Source organism: Desmodus rotundus, chromosome 11 (assembly GCF_022682495.2).
Source record: "Desmodus rotundus isolate HL8 chromosome 11, HLdesRot8A.1, whole genome shotgun sequence".
NCBI classification, from domain to species: domain Eukaryota; kingdom Metazoa; phylum Chordata; class Mammalia; order Chiroptera; family Phyllostomidae; genus Desmodus; species Desmodus rotundus.
This window is the reverse complement of record NC_071397.1, coordinates 62,690,393-62,703,184: the sequence shown is the minus strand read 5'-3', so window position 1 is coordinate 62,703,184 and position 12,792 is coordinate 62,690,393. Positions and strand designations below refer to the sequence as shown.

General features: G+C 40.4%; 1 protein-coding gene across 2 annotated transcripts in view; it reads left to right on the top strand.

Moving 5' to 3' along the window:
• METTL24 (methyltransferase like 24) overlaps positions 1 to 12,792 on the top strand; it is a 105,196-nt gene extending 92,404 nt beyond the window's left edge. The window contains exons 5-6 of one of the 2 annotated variants that reach the window (XM_053914264.1): positions 1,255 to 1,383; positions 12,517 to 12,792. In XM_053914264.1, the coding sequence (XP_053770239.1) occupies positions 1,255 to 1,383; positions 12,517 to 12,549 (162 nt within the window). In that variant the 3' untranslated portion in view covers positions 12,550 to 12,792. Of the gene's footprint in view, positions 1 to 1,254; positions 6,433 to 12,516 lie in introns of those variants that run through there. The other variant, XM_053914262.1, reaches the window with a different exon arrangement.

The window sequence follows — 12,792 nt, the reverse complement described above, 5'->3', positions numbered from 1 at the left end:
CAAACCAACAGCCTTTTAGGGACTCTGAGTTACTGTTTCTCCTTTTGTGGTTTGTGGGGAGTCAACATCGTGTAGCGGTTGAGAACCTGGGCCCTTACACAGACTCAGTTCACATTTCACTACTGCCTCGCCAGCAGTGTGATGGGACGGGGCCGGCGAGTCTGATTTTCTAAACTCTGAAGAGCGATGCTAAGAGAATCACCCTTGCAGGACTGTTAAGAGGAGTGAATGGACATTGCAAGATGAAGGGCTTAGCATAGTGCCGGGCACCTATAGGCTCTCGGTGAGTAATTAGCTTTCATTGCTTTCTGGGGGTACTTGGAGTTCTGTTATTCTAATGGATTTTGTACAAAGCCAGCAAAAAGGAGCTGATTCTCATAGCTTAATTAATTGCAAAAATCTTTCCCATCCTACTCTTTTTTCTATATTCTGTCTCACCCGGAATGTGAACTTGTATTCGTTAAATGAACAGAAAATGGTATTTTTGCCTTTTTCTTTTTAGAATGTTGTACTTGTATATACTTTTTAAAGAAATCATGGAATAATTTTTTTTCAAGTCCAATATTCACATACCTGAGAACTCTTTCTCTGACTTCCAGTCCTAGTGACGTTGGAGGGGGTACGGTTAGTGAGGTGGTCCCTGCAGGCAGTGGTCCTCTGTCAGTCCCTCCCTGCGGGACACCATTCTGTCTGGACACACTTGGGTTCCCCTGTGCAGCATGTAGGTTTCTGGGGAAGGCTGTGGACATGGAGCTTCATGATACACTCCAGCATCTCCTTCTTAGGCATCCATTCCCATTGGGCAGAAAGAAAGAGGGCCCACTATGGCTGACTAGCATTTCAGCATCTGTGTAGTAATATTTGGTGTGGAGTGAGCGTAGAAATTCGTAAGTGGCCATTTGGAAAAGACCTCTAAATCTATAATTCAAAAAATCCTGCTGGCCCTGCCCAGGTAGGTCAGTTAGCTAGAGGGTTGTCCCCATATGCCAAGGTTGTGGGTTTGATTTCCAATCAAGGCGCATACAAGAATCAATCAATGAAAGCATAAATAAGTGGAACAACAAATCGATGTTTCTCTCTTTCTCTCTCTCTCTAAAAAGTCAGTAACTTAAAAAAAAAGAAAGACAGAAAGAAAAGAAAAGAAAAATTCTGCTTTCCAGGATGGTAGTTAAACAGTGATGTTCCTGATACCAAGATGGCATTTTAAACAACGTTTATTGAATCTGCTAATCATATTCTATCACTTTTTTACAGATTGATGTTCTCAAAGCAGATCTGGAAAGTGCAGAATGGAAAGTTTTGGAAAATCTTATTCTGGAAGATGTCCTTGAGCAAATTGGACAGCTCATCTTCGAGATCCATCTCCACTGGCCCGGGTTCGAGGTCAGTGGCAGTGACAGCAGTGTAGTGCGGTTCTGGTACAGCCTCCTCAAAGAGCTGGAGCTAAAGGATTTCAGGCTTTTTCACAGTTACAAAGATTTATCTAAACCTCAGCTGTTCCTGAAGAAAGATATTTTCAATGCAAGTAGCTGTTATACTCTCAGTTGGGTAAATACAAGGTGGAAATAGGCTGCAGGACCTCATCCAGAACTCAAGGAAATATGTACAGAGTGGAGTAGTCCATGATTCTAACTACCGTTTTACATGCGCAGTCTCCCACTGGGCTGTTGTCTGCTTGAGGCAGACACATTGTCTTTGTGGTGCAGGCAGCCTGGCGCCCGCCGCGTGGCCGTGGCCGGGCACGTTAACGCGAGGGTGGGCGCGGAGTCAGCCTTCACCGGCCCGGACCCAGGCTCTTTGCCTGTTCGCCTCCGACAGAGTGGGGATGCTCGTCTTCCTTCACTTGGATTTGGGCGACGATCCCCCGCTTACCTCAGTTTTCTCTAACATTCATTGTGTATCAGTAATCCATGAATTCATCAACATAAAAAAGAAATTACACAAATTTTCCGTTTTTATGGGGCTGATGAGATTGTTAAGTTTGCAGCCCGCTGTTTAAAGTAGGGTCTTTCATTTGACTTGAACTCCCCTCTTTCATGTTCACCTCGTCCACCTGCTGATAACATTCTTTCCACCTTGTAGAGTTCAATCGCTCCTCCTCAGCCTCTGCTGAGGCCGTGCCAGGGCTTAATAAAAGCCACTGATCCTAGTGTCTGGGAACTGAGACACACCCCATTGTCTCCCCGAGTTTATGAAGAGCTGCAACTCAACGTCCTTTTCCTGGGAGCCTTAAATCCCCTTCTGCTCCTGTGAACTAAGCACAGAGCAGAATTCAAGTCCCTATTGCTGCCTCATCTGACTTCAAATCTGATTTCTCAATCACAGACTGGCCTATGTTGTCGATTCTTTTTTTCTCCCCTAAATATATTATCTCAAGGAGTAAGTGAGTGTTTCTTTACTGCCAGTTGGTATTTGGTGGCCTGAGGGCCAGAATCTCTTTCCTTGGGTGGTTACATGGTGTTTCAGTAGTACCAACTCTTTTTACTTTTTAAAAACATATTAAGCAGAAAATTCAGGTTCTCAATTGTTCAAATAATCTTTTTTCATTTCTACTTGCAGGATTAGACATTTACCCTTATGAATAACTTTCAAATAAATTAATTAAATACTATAAAGTTAACGAAATTATTACCTTATTATAAGTTACGTATGTTTTCGGACACTTTTTACATCCTGTCAGAGCAGGAAAACCATATATACGTGTTTGTTCAAGAAATTTGGGGTGGGAGTAGAATACTGATTACTACCAAACTTTATACCTTTTTCTCAGTTTTGTACCTATTTCTACCCCAGACATTCCCTGGGCTTTTTGTATCTTGCAATGGTTTGAAAATACCATTCCTCAAGTGAGAAACCAAAATATATTAGAGTTGTATGATTTCACTAACTTGGGTTCAAAAGAAACAAGACTTTCTGAATTAGTGATGATTTTTAAAAATATACATGAGGTCTTTCTTTTAAAACCCACAGTGCACTCGTAAGTCGTTGGGCGGGGAGGGCCAGTTTGAATAAGGGCGATTTGTAACAGCAGTCCAGTCACTTTTAGCATCCGCAGGAACTTCAAAAGTGCAAAGGGTCCACAAAAGCTCTGAAGTTATACCGGCGGCTTGCATGGCGTGGCCTCCAAAACTAAGTTCACTTTAGCACAGTTCTTGTTTGGATTATACCACAGACTCGCTTGTCTTTTGTTTCATAAAAATGTTATACATTGAAGCATATACAATAAACCTTTTAATACATTAAACATTTGAAACCTTCTTAAACACTAAAGTATGAATATACTGACCTTAAGTGTCTAGATATGTACACACCCATATCAAGATTTTTAATTCATGGGTTTGAAGATTCATGGCGTTACTGAAAACCCCCTTCGTGTGGGGCGAGTTACCGGTTATCCCAGATTGGTAGTGCAGAACGCTGACTTCAGCACACCACACGCATATATCTGAAGCGAGGGTGGGTGTACTGTTAAAAAAAAAAAAAGACAAGCTCAAAATAAATCACAAACACACCTACCCACACCCACCTCCTAGGCAGCCTGTTCAATAGTTATCTGTACTGATTTTATGCTTATTTCTAAGACTGTCCTTCATTCCCTTTATGGAGAGTTTAAAATTTATGATGAATTTTCTGACTGTTGCTATGGTTTCTCTGCCTCTAGAATTTATTGTGATTACTGTGTTGACCAGGGTTTCTTAACCTACTGCTGTTCTGGGCTAGGTAATACTTTGCTGGGGAAGGGAGGGCCGTTCTGTGCATTGTAGGATGTTTAGCAGCCTCTTTGACCCTCCCCACTAGATGCCAGGAGCACCCCCCTGCTCCCTGTTCAGTTGTGACAACCAGATATGCCCCCAGACGGTGCCAAGTGTCCCTCAGAGGGCAGAATCCTCCAGGGCAGAGAACTGGTGTCGGCCGTGAGAAACGGTCTAGGTTACCACAGCACTGGTGTTTGGGGAGATCCTCCTGGTGAAGAGCAGGCAAAACCATCACAAAAGAACACAAAATCAAGAGCTACTATTTACTGAGCACTTACTATGTGCCCAGCACTGTGATAGATTAGTCCTAATTCTCCCAACAACCTACAAAGAAGTGTAATTTCCCCACTGACCTATACAGGTCAGGAAGCTCTGAGAGGTTCAATAGGAATCCACCTCTCGGTCTGTCAGATCGCAAAGCCCGTGCTGGTTCCTCCACAATGCTGCCTCAATGGCTTCTAACAAATATAAGATGCCACTTTCAAAGGACATAATTTTGCCCCCCTATTAGTAAGGGTGGGGTGGGGGGGGAACCTACAAATATACTAAGACCATACCTGCAAATTTCTTAGAGTGGGGGTTATTTCTGTAGCATGCAGGTTTAATTTAAACAATCTACTTAATAAAAATATGCCTGCCAAATGGAGGCTTACTGAAAAAACACAGGGACCCAACACATTCTCTGTGAACATATTCAGATGGCCAGAAAAGCTCTTGCAAGGCCCTGGAAGGGGCTCTCGGCCCAGGCTGGTCCTAATACTTGGCACCTTTCCTCCTGGGTTTTAGAAAGGACACACCACTTGGAAGTGCGGTTCCCTTTGTCTCACACGTTCTCGGTCCTCGGTGACTGAGCTCAGGTGGGAATATCGGTGACATAATTAACTTCTACGAGAGCAATGCTCAAAAATGAATCTGAAAGTGCAAACTGAATAATGATGCTCTCATCCGATGATTGCAGAAACTGTTCTTTTTTCAGGAAGAGATTCTTGTTCTGAGGATATAAGAGACTTAGAGGTCACCTTTCAGCACAAACTCTGTTACAATTTGAGATTAAAGTCAAAGAAAAACACTCCCTTTTCTTCTCCCTTTTTCTTAGAGTGATTGTATTTGATGCAGTTATAGTAGGTTATCATGTAAATATTTGTAGGTATTTGAAATGTTCACATGAAGAGAGCCAGGGAGAAGTAAACACGCTTCCATTAGAATTGATTGATGGTCCATTAATATTTACATCAGGGTAAAACAAAAGTAATTCATGGATTCTCAGTGTTTAGTTCGAAGTGACTATTCATGTAAGCATTTCTGCCTTGGCTGTAAAAGTTTAGTATGTAGGAAATAGAGCACAAGATTTGCATTTCCTAAGTATTACATGTTTGGATTTGGCAAAGCTTGGATTTATACCAGAAAACTAGCCTCATAATATTTTTCTATATTAAAAATGGAGGCCTCATTTAAATAGATTATTATACTTGACAATACAGTGGTACCTCCAAGCTCAATTAATACAATTGTTCTCTTCTTCTGGACATACATTTATGTTTGTCTTTTAAGCAATAACATAATTTTTTTGTATTAGCCCATTGCTTTTTTTTTCTGAATTCAATAATACATTTAACCTTCTGCTAAAATGTCTTCCTTTTTCTTACATTGAAAGAGGTATTTGAACTTATCACATGAAATCATACCCTCAACATTCAGTATATTCTTAAACTACCTAAATTTAGAAATTCTTGAAATAATGTTATTCAAAAACATATCAGGCAAGCTTAATGTCACAGTTCATGTTCAGCACTCTATGGAAAAGTGTTAGTTCTCAGTACCTTAAAACTAGTGCTTTGTAAAATAAGCAACTTCATTTTATTGCATAAAATATTTTAAGTGTTTTCTTTGTGATTGGTTTTGTGCAATAAGATTATCTGAAACAATAAGGGATTTTTTTTCCTGTCAAGTTTGAATTCTAACGTAAACTCTTTCAATAGAAGGAGCCCAGTACACATAGGGCAGATAAGCAATCAGCATGGACTAGGGGGCTATAGTGGTTGGTAAATAAATGGCTGTGGTCCTCAGTCCTTCTGCTCCACTGTAGTCCCTTCCATGGGAAGCCTAGACTTCTCCAAGGTCGAGCAATTAATGCACAGCACACTAGGCAGCCTCCAGCTCCTGGCCCCAGCACAGAGGTAGCTTCTATTCTAACTGCCCTGCGTCCTATGTTACTGGTGGTTGGATATTTTAAAATCAGCTCTGGGTGAGTATACATAATGAGCAAAAGTCCAAGTGGGTTCTATAACATTAATGAAACCACAGTTATGTCAAAAATAAGCAATTATTTGTGCAGACAATATTATTTCTTAAGGATTGACGTCAGATCAAACATGGTCTCCTCAGGGGGCCTCACCCCCATTAAAGGCCCCCAGCTCTGTGTCCCTGTGCTGCCCTCTAATCTCCTTATCTTCCCCAGCCTGTAATTTAACGTATCTGCTGATATAATGGTGGTCTTTCCCAGCAGACTGTAAGCTCCTTGGGGGTAAGGGCTGACTCTGTAGCACCCGTGCCTGCTAGGTGCAAGGTGCTCAATAAATATTGGTTGAATATGAATAAAGAAAGCTATTTCACATAGGATTTTTCAGTGAATTTATTTCAGTGAATTTATATCCCCAGCATTTGTAACTGAAATTTTTTTTCTGGCATTAAAAATATATTTGCAATTTAGATGTACCACTGTCTTTCATCTTGGTTAATTTAAATTTAGACACAATTTATTCTTTTCTTGACATGGTGGTTTATTGCGCTGCCTCTGGTAGTCCTCATTTCCAAGCAGAGGGTGCTAACCTGGAGAGCTTTCTTGGGGACTTGAAAGCTATATAATAATTGAATTGAATAAATACAGTAATAATCAAAGGCTCAATTATTACTGGAAGATATCCTAGGATATTAAACCTCAATCTTCACTTCACAACCCCAACACAGTGTCCTTTCTTTGTACTAATTCCCAGAAAACAAACTTTTTAGAGTCAGTGTATAAAACCACAATTCCCAGTAGCCTGGAGAATATTTTTTGGTTTATGAGAGAAGGAAGGTGTGATGATGTGAGGCTACTTATGCCAAGGACAGGGACTGCAATTTCTACATAAGTGGTTGAAACAGATGTTCAAAGAGTAAAAACAAGGTGGGAAAACGTATTGCACTCCCAAACCATCTGAAGTATGACTAAGGAATGTCCTTATGAGTAGTTATGAGGTGATGGATGGGGGCCCAACTCAAATGGAAGAGTCTGCAATAATCTTCAGCTACTGGTTGTCTTACTGAAGGATGAAATAAATATGATTTAAATAGCTGAACGTTTCTTTTAAACCACTTAACTCAGAGAGAGCCAGCTGGAAGCCACAAGGATTATGACGCCAACTTGACAGTTTAAAAAAATACACATTTTGTAGAGGAGGCTGGAGAGTAGGATGAAAGAAGAAAGATTTTAACACTGCTGCTAACTAGCTGCACGAGTTCAAGCATCACCTTTCTTGGTCTATTTTTTTTTTTTTTTTTACTTAGGATGGAATATTTAATTGCTAAGGTTTCTTCTAGCTTGAAAATCTCATTATTCTAAGATTTTTGTGATTAGGGAAGGCTTACACAGTGGTAGGACAGTTCCTGATTTGTGTGCTATAAAGGGAAGTCTTGGGATAAATTCACAAGAATTCAAATGATGTGCTTATTCGGAAGAAAAAGCTCAGATAAAAGATGAATCCATTATGATGGCTCTACAGCCATCAAGTAAAGTACTCTCAGGAAAAGTACCTTTTTAGATAACACCAAACCCCAGTGGTTCTAAACACCAGAGTGTTTCAGACTGCACTGGTTTCTACATCTATGTTTTTAGACTATCCTCACAAAGTGGCAATATCTGAACATACTAGATCATGTATACATACTTATGGTGATCCTTCTACATGTATGTGTGTATGTGTATGTTTATGTATATATTTAAATATATAAACATATACATATACACATACACACATACATGTAGAAGGATCTTTCTCATATATATACTATGTATACACAAAATTTTGTTTGTGTATGTACATGTATATACACACACACACACACACACACAAAATCACACACACACACGGCTGAATTCTGAAAAAAATCTTCAGACACAAAGTTTTTGGACTGTTGCGAGTTCATTTTCATTTGTTTCCAGAAACTGATTTCTTCCTTGATCTCATGCTTAACCCATTCATTTCATTGTTTAATAGCATGCTATTCAATCTCCATGAATTTGAGTGTTTTTGAGTTTTTCCCTTGAGGTGGGTTTCTAGTTTCAGTCCCGTGTGGTCAGAGAAAATGCTTGACATGATTTCAATTTTCTTGAATTTGTTGAGGCTTGTAAGATGGAGGCGTAGGTAGACACAGTGTGCCTCCTTGCACAACCAAAAGAAGGACAACAACAATTTAAAAACAAAAAACAACCAGAACTGACAGAAAATTGAACTGTATGTAAGTCCGACAACCAAGGAGATAAAGAAGAAACATTCATCCAGGCTGGTAGGAGGGGCAGAGACGGGCAGCTGGGGCTGAGTGGAGAGGACTCGCAGCAAGGCAGCGGCTGGCGGACCCAGCAAGGTGGAGGATTGTGGAACAAACGGGGCAGGCAGTGCAGCAGCTAGCAGACCCCACAAGGTGGTGACTGGCGGACCCTTTGGTCCCACATTTGTGCATAGATAGACCGGGAGGAACAGAGGGGGAGCAAAGCAGACCATGCAACCCAGGGCTCCAGCGCAGGGAAATAAAGCCTCAAACTTCTGATTGAAAACACCTGTGGGGGTTGAGGCGCCAGCAGGAGAAACTCCCAGCCTCACAGGAGAGTTTGTTGGAGAGACCCACAGGGGCCTAGAGCATGCACAGGCCCACCCACTCGGGAATCAGCACTGGAGGGGCCCAGTTTGATTGTGGGTAGTGGAGGGAATGACTGAAATCTGGCAGAGAGTGGAGCAAGCACCATTACTCCCTCTCAGCCCCTCCCCCCCATACAGTGTCACAGCACAGCGACCAGTGCTCCTCTGCCCCAGTGAACACCTAAGGCCCCGCCCCTTTACCTAACAGGTGTGCCAAGACAAAAAAAAATGGCCCCAATGAAAGAACAGATCAAAGCTCCAGAAATAATTCAACTAAGCCACGAAGAGATAGCCAACCTATCAGACGCACAGTTCAAAACACTGGTAATCAGGAAGCTCACAGAATTGGTTGAATTTGGTCACAAATTAGATGAAAAAAATGAAGGAAAAAATGAAGAGAAACAAAGGAAAATGTACAGGGAACCAATAGTGATGCGAAGGAAACTGGGACTCAAAGCAATGATTTGAAGCAGAAGAAAGAAATAATCATTCAACCAGAACAGAATGAAGGAACAAGAATTCAAAAAAATGAGGAGGGGCTTAGGAAACTTGAGGACATCTTTAAACATTCCAACATCTGAATTATAGGGATGCCAGAAGGAGAAGAGGAAGAACAAAAATTGAAAACTTATTTGAACAAATAATGAAGGAGAACTTCCCTAATCTGGCAAAGGAAATAGACTTCCAGGAAGTCCAGGAAGCTCAGAGAGTCCCAAAGAAGTTGGACCCAAGGAGGAACACACCAATGCACATCCTCATTACATTACCCAAGATGAAACAGAAGGAGAGAATCTTAGAAGCAGCAAGAGAAAAGGACACAGTTACCTACAAAGGAGTTCCCATAAGACTGTCAGCTGATTTCTCAAAAGAGACCTTACAGGCAAGAAGGGGCTGGAAAGAAGTATTGCAAGTCATGAAAGGCAAGGACCTACATCCAAGATTACTGTATCCAGCAAAGCTTTCATTTAGAATGGAAGGGCAGATAAAGTGCTTCTCAGATGAGGTCAAGTTAAAGGAGTTCATCATCACCAAGCCCTTATTATATGAAATGTTAAAGGGATTTATCTAAGAAAAAGAAGATAAAAAATATGAACAGTAAAAATAACAGCAAACTCACAGTTATTAACAGCCACACCTAAAACAAAAACAAAAGCAAACTAAGCAAACGACTAGAACAGGAACAGAACCACAGAAATGGAGATCACATGGAGGGTTATCAATAGGGGACTGGGAGGGGGAGAGGGGGGGGAAAGCACAGAGAATAAATAGCATAAATGGTAGGTAGAAAATAGACAGGGGGAGGGTAAGAATAGTGTAGGAAATGTAGAAGCCAAAGAACTTATAAGTATGACCCATGGACATGAACTATAGGGGGGGAATGTGGGAGGGAGGGGATGGGCAGGTTAGAGTGGAGTGAAGGAGGGGAAAATGGGACAACTGTAATAGCATAATCAATAAATATATTTTTTTAAAAAAAGAATTTGTTGAGGCTTGTTTTGTGTCCTATCACGTGGTCTATCTTTGAAAATGTTCCATGTGCATTTGAAATGAATGTGTATTTTGCTTCTTTGGGATGAAAATTCTATGTCCGCTTTCAGCACTTCTATTCAACATAGTATTGGAAGTCCTAGCCACAACAATCAGACAAGAAAAAGAAATAAAAGGCATCCAAATTGGAAAGGAGGAAGCAAAACTGTCATTGTTTGCAGATGACATGATAGTATGCATAGAAAATTCATTAGATTCCACCAAAAACTACTCAACTTAATAAGTGAATTTGGCAAAACAGTGGGATACAAAGTCAATATTCAGAAATCAAAGGCATTTTTGTACACCATCAATGAAATATTAGAAACAGGAATCAGGAAAAAAATCCCATTTGATATAGCAACAAGAAAAATAAAGTACCTAGGAATAAACCTAACCAAGGAGGTAAAAGACCTGTACTCAGAAAATGACACAACACTGAAGAAGGTAATTAAGGAAGATACAAACAAATGGCAGCATGTACCATATCCATGGATTGGAAGAATTAACATCATCAAAATGTCCGTACCATCCAAAGCAATTTATAGATTGAACTCAATCCCTATTAAAGTACCAATGGCATATTTCACAGATATAGAATAAACATTTCAAAAATTTATACGGAACCATAAACAACCCCGGATAGCTGAGCAATTTTGAGAGAAAGAAACAAAGCAGGAGGGATCACAATACCTGATATCAAACTGTATTACAAGGCCACTGTAATCAAAAGAGCCTGGTACTGGCACGAGAACAGACAGATCAATGGAACAGAATAAATAGCCCGGAAATAAACCCAAGTGTCTGTGGTCAATTAATATTCAACAAAGGGGGCAGAAGCATAAAATGAAGTAAAAATAGCCTCTTCAACAAATGGCCTTGGGAGATCTGGACAAATACATGCAAAAAAAAATGAGTCTCAATCACCAACTTACACCATACACAAAAAGAAATTAAAGGTGGATAAACTACTTAAATATAAGTTGTGACACCATAAAAGTCCTAGAGGAGAACATAGGCAGGAAAATCTCAGATATTCCACACAGCAATATTTATACTGATGTCTGTCCCCTAGAGCAAGGGACATAAAGGAAAGAATAAACAAATGGGATCTCATCAAAATAAAAAGCTTCTGCATGGCTAAAGAAAACAGCATTAAAATGAAAAGAGAACCAACCATATGGGAAAACATATTTGCCAATGATACCTCAGGCAAGGGTTTGATCTCCAAAATATATAAAGAACTCACACAACTCTACTCCAGGAAGACAAACAACCCAATTAGAAAATTGGCAAAGGACTTGAACAGACACTTCTCCAAGGAAGACATACAGAAGGCCCAGAGACATATGAAAGGATGCTCGGCGTCACTAGCCACCAGAGAGATGGAAATTAAAACCACAGTGAGATACCACTTCATACTGGTGAGAACGGCCATCAGAAGAAACAAAGCAACAAACAACAAGTGTTGGAGAGGATGTGGAGAAAAGGGAACCCTCCTATACTGTTGGTGGGATTGCAGACAGTGCAGCCACTGTGGAAAACAGTATGGAATTTCCTCAGAAAACTAAAAATGTAACTGCCTTTTGACCCAGCAATTCCGCTGCTGGGATTATACCCTAAGAACCCTGAAACACCAATCCAAAAGGACCTATGCACCCCAATGTTCATAGCTGCACAATTTACAATAGCCAAGGATTGGAAGCAACCTAAGTGCCCATCAGCAAATGAGTGGATCAAAAAACTATGGTACATTTACACAATGGAATTCTAGGAAGCAGAGAGAAAGAAGGAGCTTCTACCCTTTGAGACAGCATGGATGGAACTGGAGAGCATTATGCTAAGTGAAATAAACCAGGCGGTGAGGGACAAATACCATATGATCTCACCTTTAAGTGGAAACTAATTAACAAAACAAACAAGCAAGCAAAATATGACCTGAGACATTGAAATTCAGAGTAAACCAACAATAACCAGATGTGGGAGGGGGGAATGGGGGGAAAGGGGGAAGGGTTTTCAGGAACATGTACAAAGGACACATGGACAAAACCGAAGTGGGGTAGGATTAAGGGTGGGAAGTGGGGATGTCTGGAGTTGGGAGGAGTGGTTTGGGGGAAATGGAGACAACAGTACTTGAACAATGACAAAAAAATGTGGAAAAAAATAAAATTTTGGATAAAAAAAGAGTATAAATTAAGTCCTCAGTAAAATTATCTTCTTGATCACTCCTGAATAGATGTGTGACATAAAACAAAAAAATAAAATTGCATTTTTTTTAAAAAGATAAATATGAATATATGACTTACAAGATATCTTACTGACATTTTTTAAACTGTCAGCTTGGTGTCACACATCACTCAGGAGGTGTTTGACTCTTAGAATGCCTTTCAGACAACGAAGCGGAAGTGGACTCTGAGCCAGCGCCGGGACAGCAGTGTGGGAACCATGAGCCAACGTTGCTGCCGAGCACTTAGACTGTGGCCAGTGTGTCCGAGAAACTGAATTTTAACTTATGCTCTTAATTACTTTACATTCAAAAACATCCTTAATTCAATCATTAGAAAACTCTTTGGTATGTCTGGAACAACTTGGGCATATAATGTACTTTGTATGAA